General features: G+C 40.2%; 1 protein-coding gene across 2 annotated transcripts; it reads right to left on the reverse strand.

Moving 5' to 3' along the window:
- Positions 1-6,854: 6,854 nt before the first annotated feature.
- On the reverse strand, positions 6,855-10,541 carry LOC130721836 (WRKY transcription factor 6-like). Of its 2 annotated transcripts, none has more exons than XM_057572415.1 (6): positions 10,123-10,541; positions 9,933-10,025; positions 9,512-9,655; positions 9,140-9,370; positions 8,935-9,048; positions 6,855-7,572 (listed from the first exon to the last, which is right to left on the reverse strand). In XM_057572415.1, exons 1-6 carry the CDS (start codon positions 10,288-10,290, stop codon positions 7,021-7,023), a joined length of 1,302 nt encoding a protein of 433 aa, XP_057428398.1. In that variant the 5' UTR covers positions 10,291-10,541; the 3' UTR covers positions 6,855-7,020. The 2 variants fall into 2 exon arrangements, with proteins under 2 accessions (XP_057428398.1, XP_057428397.1); XM_057572414.1 differs by having other exon boundaries at positions 9,140-9,373.
- Positions 10,542-12,569: the final 2,028 nt, after the last annotated feature.

Raw genomic sequence — 12,569 nt, forward strand, 5'->3', positions numbered from 1 at the left:
CCCGTAGGCAAATATGTACAGATCCAGAAACGTGAGTGAAAAAGTTATAAATACAATCCTCCACGAGAAAGTCGGCCTCAAAATGGCCTAAGCAAAGACCCCTATGGTCCGACTGACTCTCTGTGATCCTCCAGCAAGAGAACCACACAAAAGCCATGCGTCAGAAACCTACCCTGTCCCAAAACAAACGAATCAGAGCTCTACACAAAATATGACGCTTGCCTAAACCTACCCTCCCAGTACCGCTCAAAGCTCCTCCTCCTCCTTGTCGCTCGGCGAGTAGCTGTCAACGTCGGTGTTGGAGTCAGAGTCCACCGTGATCATCTCAGTATCCAAGTCCACGACCTCCTTCCTAACTAAAATGCGAACAAACCTAGTCGAGCTCATCTCAACATCTACCTCCTCAGAAAGGACATCCTCCTCCACCATACGAACCAGGGGTTCCACACGGTAGCCGCGTGATGGAGTAAACGGAAAACGACGAGAGGCAGATGGAACAACAGGCTCCCTCTTCGGCTCCACGAGCCTCGAGGACGACGCAGCGTCGGTAGGATCGACAACAGTAGCAGGAAGTGGCGCGACATGTGCGTCAATACCAGCCTCGATCTCGGATGGGTCCTCCTCGTCCGATGAAGATGAAGGTGGTGCAGGTGGTCCTCGACCAGTGCCCGGTCCACAACGAACTGAAGGCGGCAAGTTGAAGCTCAGCTCCATGCGTCATAGAACTCCCCTCGTCAGACGTCCACGCTCGTCAGTACGGACCTCCATGACCCTTCCCCGGTACGTCGCCCGATGATCCACAGGATCGATCACCCAAGCAGTGGGGGTATGTCGGTCACCCAGCTCAAACCTGATCCCCCCCGAGGGAGAGACCATCGAAAACCAATCCGCCATCGCCATCTGGCAGTAGGACGACCGCCCAAACACAAACATGAAACCAAAGCCAAGGCGCTAGGGTCAACTCACGGAATAGAGTAGATATACAAACAACATGTGATTGGGGGATATATATATATATATGTTATTATATATATAAATATATTCCTAGCATGTTATCGGCTCTAACAATAATTCGATAATGCAAACAACATACAATTCCAGTCAGGGTGAATGTATGCGTGAAATGCAGTTCAATATGATTCGGATAGTTGTTTGGGATGGGCACCAACGAGTCTGCCCTACACCGGCCTAGTGTCGACAACTCTGCTCGGGTGTCGCTTACAACCCATGCATAGTCAGATCAGTCCCAACCACCCTAGGTCGTACCACTCTGCCCGCTATGCCGAAGATACACCCAAGTGTTCTTCGATGAAGGCCGTCCCAACCTTCGTGAAGCCGTCCCAACTTCACCGAGGCCCAATCTTTCGATCGTACCAACCTCGAATGTATGCATGATGCAATATGGTTAGCCAAACAACGAATCGTCCTCGCACGTACATGTTTAACTAAGAGAAGATCCCAATGTAAAAACCCAAGTGTTTAAGGTCGACCAAGACGACATAAACCCCAACGGAAGAGTACTAGAGTACTCGGTGGCCTTCTCTCGTCACCGTGGATCGCCTCCGTGGCTTCCACCAATTCCCAAATAGCTACAAGACTTGTCGACATTTCCCCGTCTTTCGCAATCATAATCCATTCAAGTTCCCTACGGTTTATTCGTTAATGAAAACGTTTCAAATTGAATTAGTCAGGTTATGAGTTTAATTCTTGAAGACTAAGTTCTCTAGGGTCTCTAGTTTTAAGATTCTATTCATTCTAAGTTTGCCAAAATCCCACCAATTGTAACCCCGGGGAAAGTCTAAGTATACAAACGATGGATAGGTCTCAAACCTCGGGTTTGGACTTGCCTAGGGTTGTTCATCCAACCCGAAAGATTAAAAGGAATCAGTTCAGTGATTCTTCGCTCCGAAATCGCGTCAAGGCGCACAATTTAATACAACATCAATATCATAAGTTATGAAAACAGCATAGCAATAATTCATCATCATATTCAATATCAAAGCAATGTACAAGTCGAATTTATCGACGCCTATCATGCATATTAGCTAATAGGTAAGTTGCCCTAACCTCGAGTTGCTCCAGCCTCGTGGTATAGGTTTTCCTCACAGTAAAGCTCCGTAGTACCCAAAGTTCCTTCAACTGAACCTTGGAGAAAACAAAGCAGAAATCAAAACAAAATCGATTAGCTCGATCACAACACAGCTAATTAACGATAGACAAAGCGTTTGAAGCTTCAGAGTACAGTAATCGAGCACAAGAGGACGAGTTATCGAAAAAACGAAATCCTCCCCCCCTCAAACATGCTCTCGGCCATAATGGGAAAAGGGTTCCGGCGCTTTTTCTTCGATCTAATTTAATTCCTAGGTAGTTTTAGGGTAAAACTAGGGTAAAGAAACTGTCGGAAAAATTTTAGAACGACCGGGTCGAAATACGACTAGTTAAAGGCATTTTGGTCCAAAATTAAAGCTCAAAAACTCAAAGTTAAAACTTTGGAAAACAAATTTGATGGGGTTGTTCCCAAAGACATTTGTAACAACTAATCCTAAAGGCACTAAGTCGGATTGTGGCTTTTTGACAATAAAGTTTCAATATGTGCGCAAAAGGGTTTTTATACAGTTTTTCAGATCCTCGGCGACTCGATCGAAATCGGCGCACAACGGAAAGTGTTCTAGGTTGTTGGGTAAGTATAGAAGGTAGTTCAAAAGAAAAATCGGGAAAATCGAACAGTTTTACGAAAAGCTCGAAACTTTGAGCTCAGAAAGAGATAAAGAAACTCGACGAAAAGAATGATCAAAGGTAAGAATCAAGTAAGTTACCTCTGTGCCGTGAAATAGAGACAAACAGCTCGAAGATCGGTCAGGAAACGACGAAGTTCTTCTCCTCTCCTTTCTCCTCCAAACCCGCGGCCTCAAGGTGGTGAATGGGTAAGTTTTGTGATTTTTTTACTATTTATAGGAGAGTGAAATCGCGGGAAAATGAATATTTCGCGATTCCGATTTTTGTAGCACGTTCATCGGTGAATTCTAAGCGAGATTCTGGCGATAGAATTCTAGAACTCAAAACAGGTTTCTTGAATTTGAGAAAAACGATCCAAAAGCGGTGTAAGTTAAATTGCCCCGAAAAACTACTTTTTGCTGTGAAAGTCAGATGACAAAACTTCGTTCTGAAGAAAGATTGGAAACGTCGAAAGAAATCTGGCAACGCGGATGGAAACTTCGTTAAAAGCTCCGAATAGAAAAAGTCTTCATTCAACGTTTGAATTTAGAGTTTTTAAAGAAAAGAATTTAGCGTCGTCGGACTTCCGTGAAACGAATCCTATCGTGCGTACAGTCCAGAGTTCCGAAATGAAACACTGGTCGAAGGAAAAATAAAGAGAACTTCTTATTTTTCCAAGGATTTAGAATTTCGCTTAAACATTGCTTTAAGAGCGGAATTAGCCTATTTTGGACACTCTCGCCATAAGGCGGGTGTGCAGACGACTCGCGCTAACTCCTAAAACGACTATGATACTATCCTCAAGCAATTCCTGAACTTTCTTCTTCATTAAACTTTCCCAAACAGCAAACTCCTGTCACGCTTACATCGGTCCTACGCGTGAGTCGGAAATTAAACATTAAATCCAGTTATGCAAATCCGGGTATTACATGGCGCCCTCTCAACTCCTTCCGAATGCTTGGGGCTTCATTCGATGCTTCGAACTTTTGTGTGAACATCTTAGTGTGACGCCACTTTTGCTTCGAACTTTTTTTTTTTATAAAACTTGCACTAGTAAACCACCCTTGATTTCTTCCATTCCACTATCTGCTCGCCACAATATGGCCCTCTTCCGACCTTTAAAGAGAAACTTCAAGCATTGGTATCGGAAATTTTTCAAAGTTGTTCATTCCCCCGAAATAAAAATCCTCTTCCCTGATTCCGAAGGACGCCCACTATTTCCTTTTTACTGGACCAAAAACCCCCGCTGTAACATCACCGTTGTACTTGAAGCCTTGACCACAGCAGAACATCGGGTTGCATTGTATTTGCTATCTTTTCCCGTATTCTCTGGCACCGATTTGCTACTGGCCGCCAGGGATGGGAAAATAACTCAATATTTTAGCAAGTGTGTTCTCATTGTCCTTATTTAATCTTCGTTCGCCAATCATATACTGATCATCTCCTCTTTTTTGTGTTAGCTAAAATGGGCAAAGGAAAATTTGATGTGGCTATTGACAACATGGCAGTCTTCATTGCTCAACAGGTCGAACATGTCAAATGCAAAAGAAAGAAGAACAACAAAGAAACTCACACTGATGATCAGGGGGCGCTCGCCAATGAGGAGCGCGACTCAGGTCATCCTCTGCTAGGGAGAAGTGTGACCCCAAGCAGCCTACCATTGTCGGCTCCATTTCTAAGTCCAAACCTCCTCCAAAGGACAAGAAAGGTGGCAACACTCTTCCTACACCTAAGCCTCAGACTCAGGGTGCCTTTGCCAATCTTGTCCAGGCGGCGAGTCCCAATCCACAAGCCGCTGAACACTTTGTTCCTGAAGGTTCTTCTGGTTCACGCTATAGCGTGGATGACCCAAACTTCAATGGGTTGGTTTTTATGGCGAACAACTTTGACAACCAGCTTCCAAGCGATGTTGCTTCTCAAGGTGTTGAAAATGTCGCCACTTTGATGATCAACCAGACTCTTTCAGCCGCCTGTTCTGCGGCAGGCTTATTGTAGTCCTTCCGAAAAGCTGAACTAACAAAGGTTTGCCTGCTCAAGAAAATTCATGAGATTAAGAGTGTCATCTCCCAACTGTGGTCGGATGTTGAGACCATTGCTAAGCGGGCGGAGGTTGCTCAGAAGCAATCAGACGACAAGTTGGCCGGCGTCACCAAGCAACTCTTCGACGCCGAAATGTTGCTGACCACGGAGAAATCCTTGCGGGCAACTATTGACAACAAACTCAAGGAATCAGAAAAGAAATGTAAGCAGCTGGGGCAGAGCAGGAAGAGATGAAGGGGTTGGTACTTGACAAAAGCTTTGCCCAATTTGTGGTTGGCTTTATGCAGGCCAAGGAGCAACTTAAAATAGTTGACCCTTCTTTTGGTGTTTCGCGCATCGGCTTCATAAAGAATATTGTGAACGGCCAAGTTGAGGGTCCCGATGATCTAGACCCCAAATACTTACCATTTCTTGACAGCAATGACACCGGTGGCGAGGATGGGAATGAGAAGGGGAACAAGGATTCCGAGACGGAGCAGCCCCAAGTTTAACTCCCCCCCCCCCTCGTTTTTTCATAAGTGTTGTACTGGGCTTTGCCCTCTCTTTTTATCTTGCTTTAGTATTGTAATGGGCCTCGCCCTCGTCTTTTGAATGAATTTGAATTTGCGACACTTGTGTTTTTGCTCATTTGTTCCTTTCTTTCTCTTTTATTATTATAACCCGCCTCGCCCATTATCGTTTTAAATTCAATATAATATGCCTTGCCTTTTTTTTATCTTTTACTGGACTTTCCTTGCATATACTTGTTTTGTTTCTTTTTATTTATTCACCAAGTCTTGGCTCGCCATGGGGCGGCTTTGCGTATGGTTGGCTCGAGGTTAAACTCGAGGCTTAGGCACATTTTACTGGCCTTAGTCTTCTTACATACGGGGCTTGGTTTCTAGTGACCACTAGAATTGCAAGGCTGTGTATGCTCAGTGTCGTCGATGCTTTCTTATTGCGAACGTCTTACACGTGGTAGCTTGTACCTTAGGCAATTTGTGCCCATTTTATTTTCTTTATAGCGCTTATGAGTTAGATCTCGCCACTTGTGACAAACATCAAACTTTAAAACAAATTTTTCATTAAGTTTGGGAGTCATTCGTCCCTTACATGGGAGCTCATTCCCTTCATTTACATAAGTCGCCTCATTAAAAACCTTTTTAAAGGAAAAAAGAGTACGACTTTCTTTTTCATAACTGTAATATTGCCTCAAAGTGGAGGCATTTGATGTGCGACGAATTTGCCCGCCATCTAACTGTTCCAATTTGTATGCTCTGACACCTACCTCACCAATTACTTGGAAGGGACCCTCCCAATTCTGTACCAAGGCCTACTTTAGGGAATATTGGAATATTCTAGTAAACCCTAGTAGAACATAAAAAGATAAATGATGTAAAATAAGAATATTCTTTCATTAATGATCAAAAGAGTGTCTAGTACAATGAGAGACCCCCTTTTATAGTGGGCGTTGTCCTTATCTAAAAGTTTCTGGGATTGGGCCTCACAAACGAGGCCCAACTCTCAATGCAAATAAGACAAGATAGGCACAGGTCCACATATCCGGCGAGCGTCTATTTGCTGTCCTGATGGTCGCCCTGCCCTATCTGGAGCCTTAACTGTTCCTCTATCTAACGCTTGGACGGACATAAACTTGTGAGAATCGCACCCAGCCCAATAATCAAAATATATTTTACTAGATAATCTAGTTTCCCTTTACCCTTAGTGACACGTGTTGTGATGGTATTGACCCTCATAGGTATGGCCCCGGTGCAATACCTAATACTCCGCCGAACTTAATTACTTATAAGGGAATCGTATTAACCATTAGGTTTATAAGAGATCACTTTGACTTTTTAGATGTATATCTGCTTTAGAACTTCTAAGGTTGCATTTATGTTTTAAGCTAGTACGTGTTACATAATCAAAATATAATGCCAACATATTATATCTTATAGCACATATTAAGTGTTTTCTTTTATAAACAAAGTTTTTAAACTCTAACTTGAAGAGATTTTAATAACCACATGCAATTCAGACTCCTCCTTTTCATACTTGCTTTGTTATTTCAAGTACACTATATTCTCAAGAACGTACTATTTGAAAATTCTTTTGCTCAATTTCTAAATTGCAGATGTTTATTCATAGTTCAAATAATAAAATGGATCAATATATGATCCATCTAATGCATAGCAATGTTGGAAATTTTCAATAACTACCCTAGGAAAATGATCATTTACTCATTCCAATGCAAGTGACACTAATAATTAAAATTAGTCTTATGTATTATTGCACGGCTGGATCCCTACTTGTACCACAATTATTTGAATGCGAATTGCCAATGATGGATGTTATGGCAGCCACAAGAGTTGCTGTGAATTTTGGGTCTGCAGTGATAGCAACAGCAGCTGCATTAACCGTGTCTGCCAATGATGAAGATGTCTCTATTCCCTGCAAATGATGAAGTTTATGTCCAAAAGTGTTTGGAGCTGACATAAACTTCTGAGCCAAAAGTGGGGGAAGGAGATTGAGTTGGCTCTGTAGTGACCCTTGTAGCTGTGAGGAGCTGGTAGAACTTTGAGTGAGATCCAATGTGATAGTAGGAAATGGAGCTGAAGCAGAGAGGGTTGCCACGTTTTGTGAGCAAGAAAGTGATGCACTTTCTAGTATGGTTGGGTTTATTATGCCATCTGCACTTGGCATTGCTCCTGAAAGAAGCATTGATGCAGCTGCAGATGTGGTTGATGCCATTGCCTTGGCAGTGGGAGGGAGTTGATGGTTATGTTGCCCTTCATATGTTGTGACTAACACACTTCGATCTTCAGCACACCTTTGTACCTATAAAGAAACATGAATGAAGTCAAGAAGTTAGTGCAACTTCATGTTAGGGATGAAACTCATTCTTAATTTGTCATTGACCTTAGAGTCAAGTGGCAAAAAAATTCTTTTCTAAGAACTATATGAATAATGTATATCTCTGTGGCTTTATCTACCACAGACTAAGAAAAATATGGTTAATTTACAAGTTTTTATTTTAGAAAGAAGAAATATATTTAATATAAGATGATGAAATATGCAGGATACACAACCCTCCTTAAAGGGATCAAGAAATTGGTCTAATCAGAGAATAAACAACCTCAAAGCTTAAAAAGGACTATCCAGAGAAACAGAAAAACACCAACACAAAACCCCTCAGAACAACCAAAAGAGTCCCTGAAAAGTAGCTCAGAACAACCAAAATAAACCTAGAAAAGACCACTAAAGAACCAAAAAGACCAACACCCGAAAGCTCCGCTAAGGATCTCCATAAAGTCTTGAATGATTAGCAACGAGATGGTCAGTTAAGCTCTGGATCGCTTCCTCTTCAAAACCAACGGGGACAACTCATACTTAAAAGAACTTTTTTTGCAAATTAGGTTTAGTACATAAAGAAGCATATCATAAATAATATGTACTGAACGTTAGTTGTAAACACATGGTCTTATGATTAAAAATTAGCATTATTCATGATTAATTGGGTTCGGACGAAAGCAACTCCTTAATTCTGATTTAGATCGAAATGTCACCTTCGTGGAAAGAACTTCCATATTTTAATTCATTATGTCATTTGAGAATAACATTTGCAGTATGAATAAATGTTCTTTGGTCCACATTCAAACGGGATGAAAGTCTCCAAACTTTATCCTATTATGGGTATGTATCGATAACATTTTCTCCTATAAATGTTAGCAACACTTACTTTAACACGTCATTTCTAACTCTCTTTCATTGTATGTTGAAATACATGTGGGATCCACTAAAAAAGCGAGTCTCACTTTCAATTTAGAATTCACATAAATTTCAAAGATCAATGAGAGAATATTGTTGAAAAAATAGTGTTGTCAGCACTCCTCTTCCTTCCTAAAATTATTAAGTACATGTTTGGATAAGTTGTTAATTAGTTAGTCACTCAAAATCAATTCTCTTGTTTAGAAGTTACAAGAAGAACTTCCTTCCTACTATTAGACATATGATAATTTACCTAACAACTTAAACTTTTGAGATAATTAATGGTTGATAATTAACTACATGCACCTAAAAGTTAAAAAGTAATATGCAATCTATATATTGCTTTAGACAAGCTATTAATTATTCTCACCTGATTAATCACTATCCATTATCCAAGAAAGCAATTTTTCATAAAAGGTGTAGAAAGTATACTTGTTTACGAACTGGACAAGCAGTCCCCATTGTGCAACGATAATAAGCTCGAGGACAAGGATTCCCTTTTGCCATCTTCTGCCCATACTTTCTCCATTGACATCCATCTGGAATCTGTCATACAAAGTTTGTTATATATGCAAATATCATGCAGAATTTTATTTACTTAATTGCAAATTAAACTTGTAGTTCATTTTACACTAACCATTGATGATTCTGATCTTGCTCGAACAGATACGCGAGCTTTCTTGATCATTGACACGGTTTCGGATGTTTGATCAACATCCCTTGCAGAACTCAATTTCTTGATTTCATTTGTGTCCAACTGAACAATATCTCCACTTGTGCCAGCAATCTTCTGAGAAGGCTCATGTTCCTTTTCAGCAAAACCAACAATGTCCAAAAATGGCCTTGGAATCACACCATCTCTCTTACCCTTCTACACAAAACCAAATTATTTTTCAGCTTATATAACTATATAAAACCATGAGAAACTCTAAAATTAATTAGAATCTATATAGATCATATGGGATTATTTCTTTGATTTTCCATAAAAATTTTTCATCAAAACTATTACCTCATCATTTGTCTGCTGTTTCTGCATCAGCTTCATAATATGCTTGTATAGGGCACTGTAGTCATTGTTGACCTGATCAACCAGCTCTCTCAAGCGTTGATTTTCAGCATTCAAGTGGTGCAATTCAGCTAGCAATGCTTCATACTATACCCAAAACAAGGAAAAACATGTTCTCATACAAATATGTATCAAGACAATAATGATTTGCCGATACTCATACAATGTGACACACAGCAAACACCTAAAAAAATTATATTTGAGAGGTACTAATTAATTTTTGAAATATATGTTTTAAATTAAATTTGGTAAATAAGCTCATAAATGTATTTCTTTGCATTGGGTGTCTGCTTGGTGTCGCACTGATTATAAGATTGCTCAATTAAAAGTATACAAGAACATATATCAAGATAATTAAGTATACCTCATTTCTCTTATCATCCTTGGCCTCCAATGCCTCATCTTCCACAGTTAGTCTGTTGCTTGGGGAAATCTTTGTGAGGAGATCTAAACTAGTCTACAAATTACAACACAGAGAAGAAAAAAAATAAGATTTATGTCTGAAGATAAATTACAAAATAAAGATTATAAGTCTTAGAGTTTGCTTTGCCTACATCAACATGAAGCTCCATTTGGTGCACCATTTGATCACTAATAACTGGACTTGACTTCTTTTCTGCAAAGAAATCCATCTCATCCATGATTAGTCGTTTACCATTAAACGACATGACTTGAGAAGAATGTGCAACTGCATCATCAACATTGGAGGTGACTTGATCCATTATTAGTTATATAATAATAACTTCGAGCTTTTCTTTGTACTCTTTAGAAGAAGTGAGTCTTCTATGTATGGGTGTGGGGTTTGGCTATGGAATAAGAAGAAACTTGGTTTAATGGGGACATAGAAAGTGGTTGGATAAGTATCAAAGAAGAGTCATGATCTAGTTCATGCCCACAAATTTCTTAGAGAGAGAAAGAGAGAGGGTGTGGATTCTGTCTAGGTTGAAGTCAGAGGATAGAGAGATGCAATAGACGCGGCAACAAAAATGGTTTGGACTAAGACCAAATATTATGTGTGATCAGAAGAAGGAAGTTGAATATTAAATTACATAAGGATTTCATAGCTGAGGTAAGATGGTGCGTAATAGTGGCTATGTGGCAGTTTTCCATAGGGCTGCAAAGAGAGAATCACGAGTTAGAAGGGCAGGTGTCAATTTGACACAGTCCATACAGTAATTAATTAAGAACTAATGTTTTTTTATAAGCAAAAGGTTTTCAGTTAAGAGCTATTATATTGTAGCTTAGAGATAGAAAGAGAAAGAAGTCTAAATTATAATCAGTTGCACACAAATGAACACACAAGATTAATGGGCGGTTGTTTTTACATGATAATTCCTCTAAATATAAGGTTTCTTGATGTGAATGTTGTTGGCACAAAGGGTTGCTTCATATTAGATTTGATTGTATAAGGTGAGATAAGATAAGGTTTGATAAAAATTTAATATATACTATACTGTGTTTGGTGATATACGATCTAACTTATTAGATCATTTAAATCGATAAAAATTTATATTTGGTGGATAGTAGTGATAGTGTTGGTAGAGGTGGACGTGGTGGCGGTAGCGGTGGAAGGTGGTAGTTGTGGTGGTGGTAATAGTGGCAGTGGCAATGGCAATGGTGATAGTAGAGTGGTTGAGGAGATTGTGAGGAGTGATGGAGTTAGTTGTGGCAGTAGTGGTGGCAATGACAGTATTGTAGGGTGGTGATGGCACGTAACAAAGGTGGCAGTGGTAGCGGTAGTAGTGGCGGAAGTAGCAGTGGTTGGTGGCGGTAGAGTGACTGTAGTGGCAATGGCGATGGTGGAAGTGCTGGTCTATGCACTAGTACTTTAATATTTAATATTTAAATATTACAGTATAGATATGTAAGAGATACTTATAGGGAATCGTATCAAGTGAGAACAATGTTTAGCATTAAATCGTGACAGAATGATTTTACATCAGTGGTCAAGATTAAAACATAAAGTCACATGGCTTTTTCAAAAAGTCACATGATCATTTATTTGCATTTAATCTTAACCACTCATGATTTAATGCTCTCATCTCTCACAATAAACATTGCTCTCACTTGACATGCTCCCTACTTATAGAGTGACACACATAGAATTAGTCCACTATAATATGTTGTCTTAATGGACCAAATCATTATTAGATGGACTGTTATTGGGTCAGCCCATTGGATGAGCCCAAGCAAGCTCCAATAAGGATTAGGTTAGCCTCCTTATAGGAGCTTATAAATAGAGCATAAGATGCTCAAACCCTTGACATCATTTCGCACACTCTTGTCTCTGCTAGTACAAGGAGCCACAAGTGATTCTTAGTGGGACAATTTGCGTAGACTGTTGTAGAGACGAGGCTACATCTGCTTCATTCGGTCAGATCGTCAAGAGGTAATTATTCATATCTCATGTTTGTTTCCTTTTAACTTTGAACTTTTATGTATGGTCTTGCAAGACATCTCATACAGGAAATTCAAATTTCACGGCGATAATCAACTGCATGATTCCTTTTAGGAAGGTGGTGGAGGCAGTGGTTAGGGTGGTGGTGGTGACAGTAATGGTTGTGGCGACGACTTTTAGGGAAATGGTAGCGGTGGCGATGGCTAAGAGTGGTGGGTGGTGGTGATGAAGGCAGTGGAGTTGGTGGAGTCGATAGTGGAGGTGGTGGCACCGATGGCGGAAATGGGGGTGGTGGAAGTGGCGTTGGCAATGGCGATCGATGACGGTGCCAGCGACGTTAGTGGCAGTAGTGAAAGGTAGTGGTGGTGGCCGGTTGTGGTAGTGATTAAATAATTTCAATGCAAGTAGCTTATACGGCACAATCTTATCAGGTATTGTCCATCATCTATATGTTAGATTAAATAATTCATCATTTTAATGTATAAGAGCGGATTGATAAATACGTGTATACAATACAATGTTAGCACCAAACAATTGATAAACTTCCAATGCGTTATATAAACTTATATTATCATATCTAAGATGACGTATCAAACGAGTCCT

This window comes from Lotus japonicus, chromosome 6 (genome assembly GCF_012489685.1).
Source record: "Lotus japonicus ecotype B-129 chromosome 6, LjGifu_v1.2".
Lineage (NCBI taxonomy): Eukaryota > Viridiplantae > Streptophyta > Magnoliopsida > Fabales > Fabaceae > Lotus > Lotus japonicus.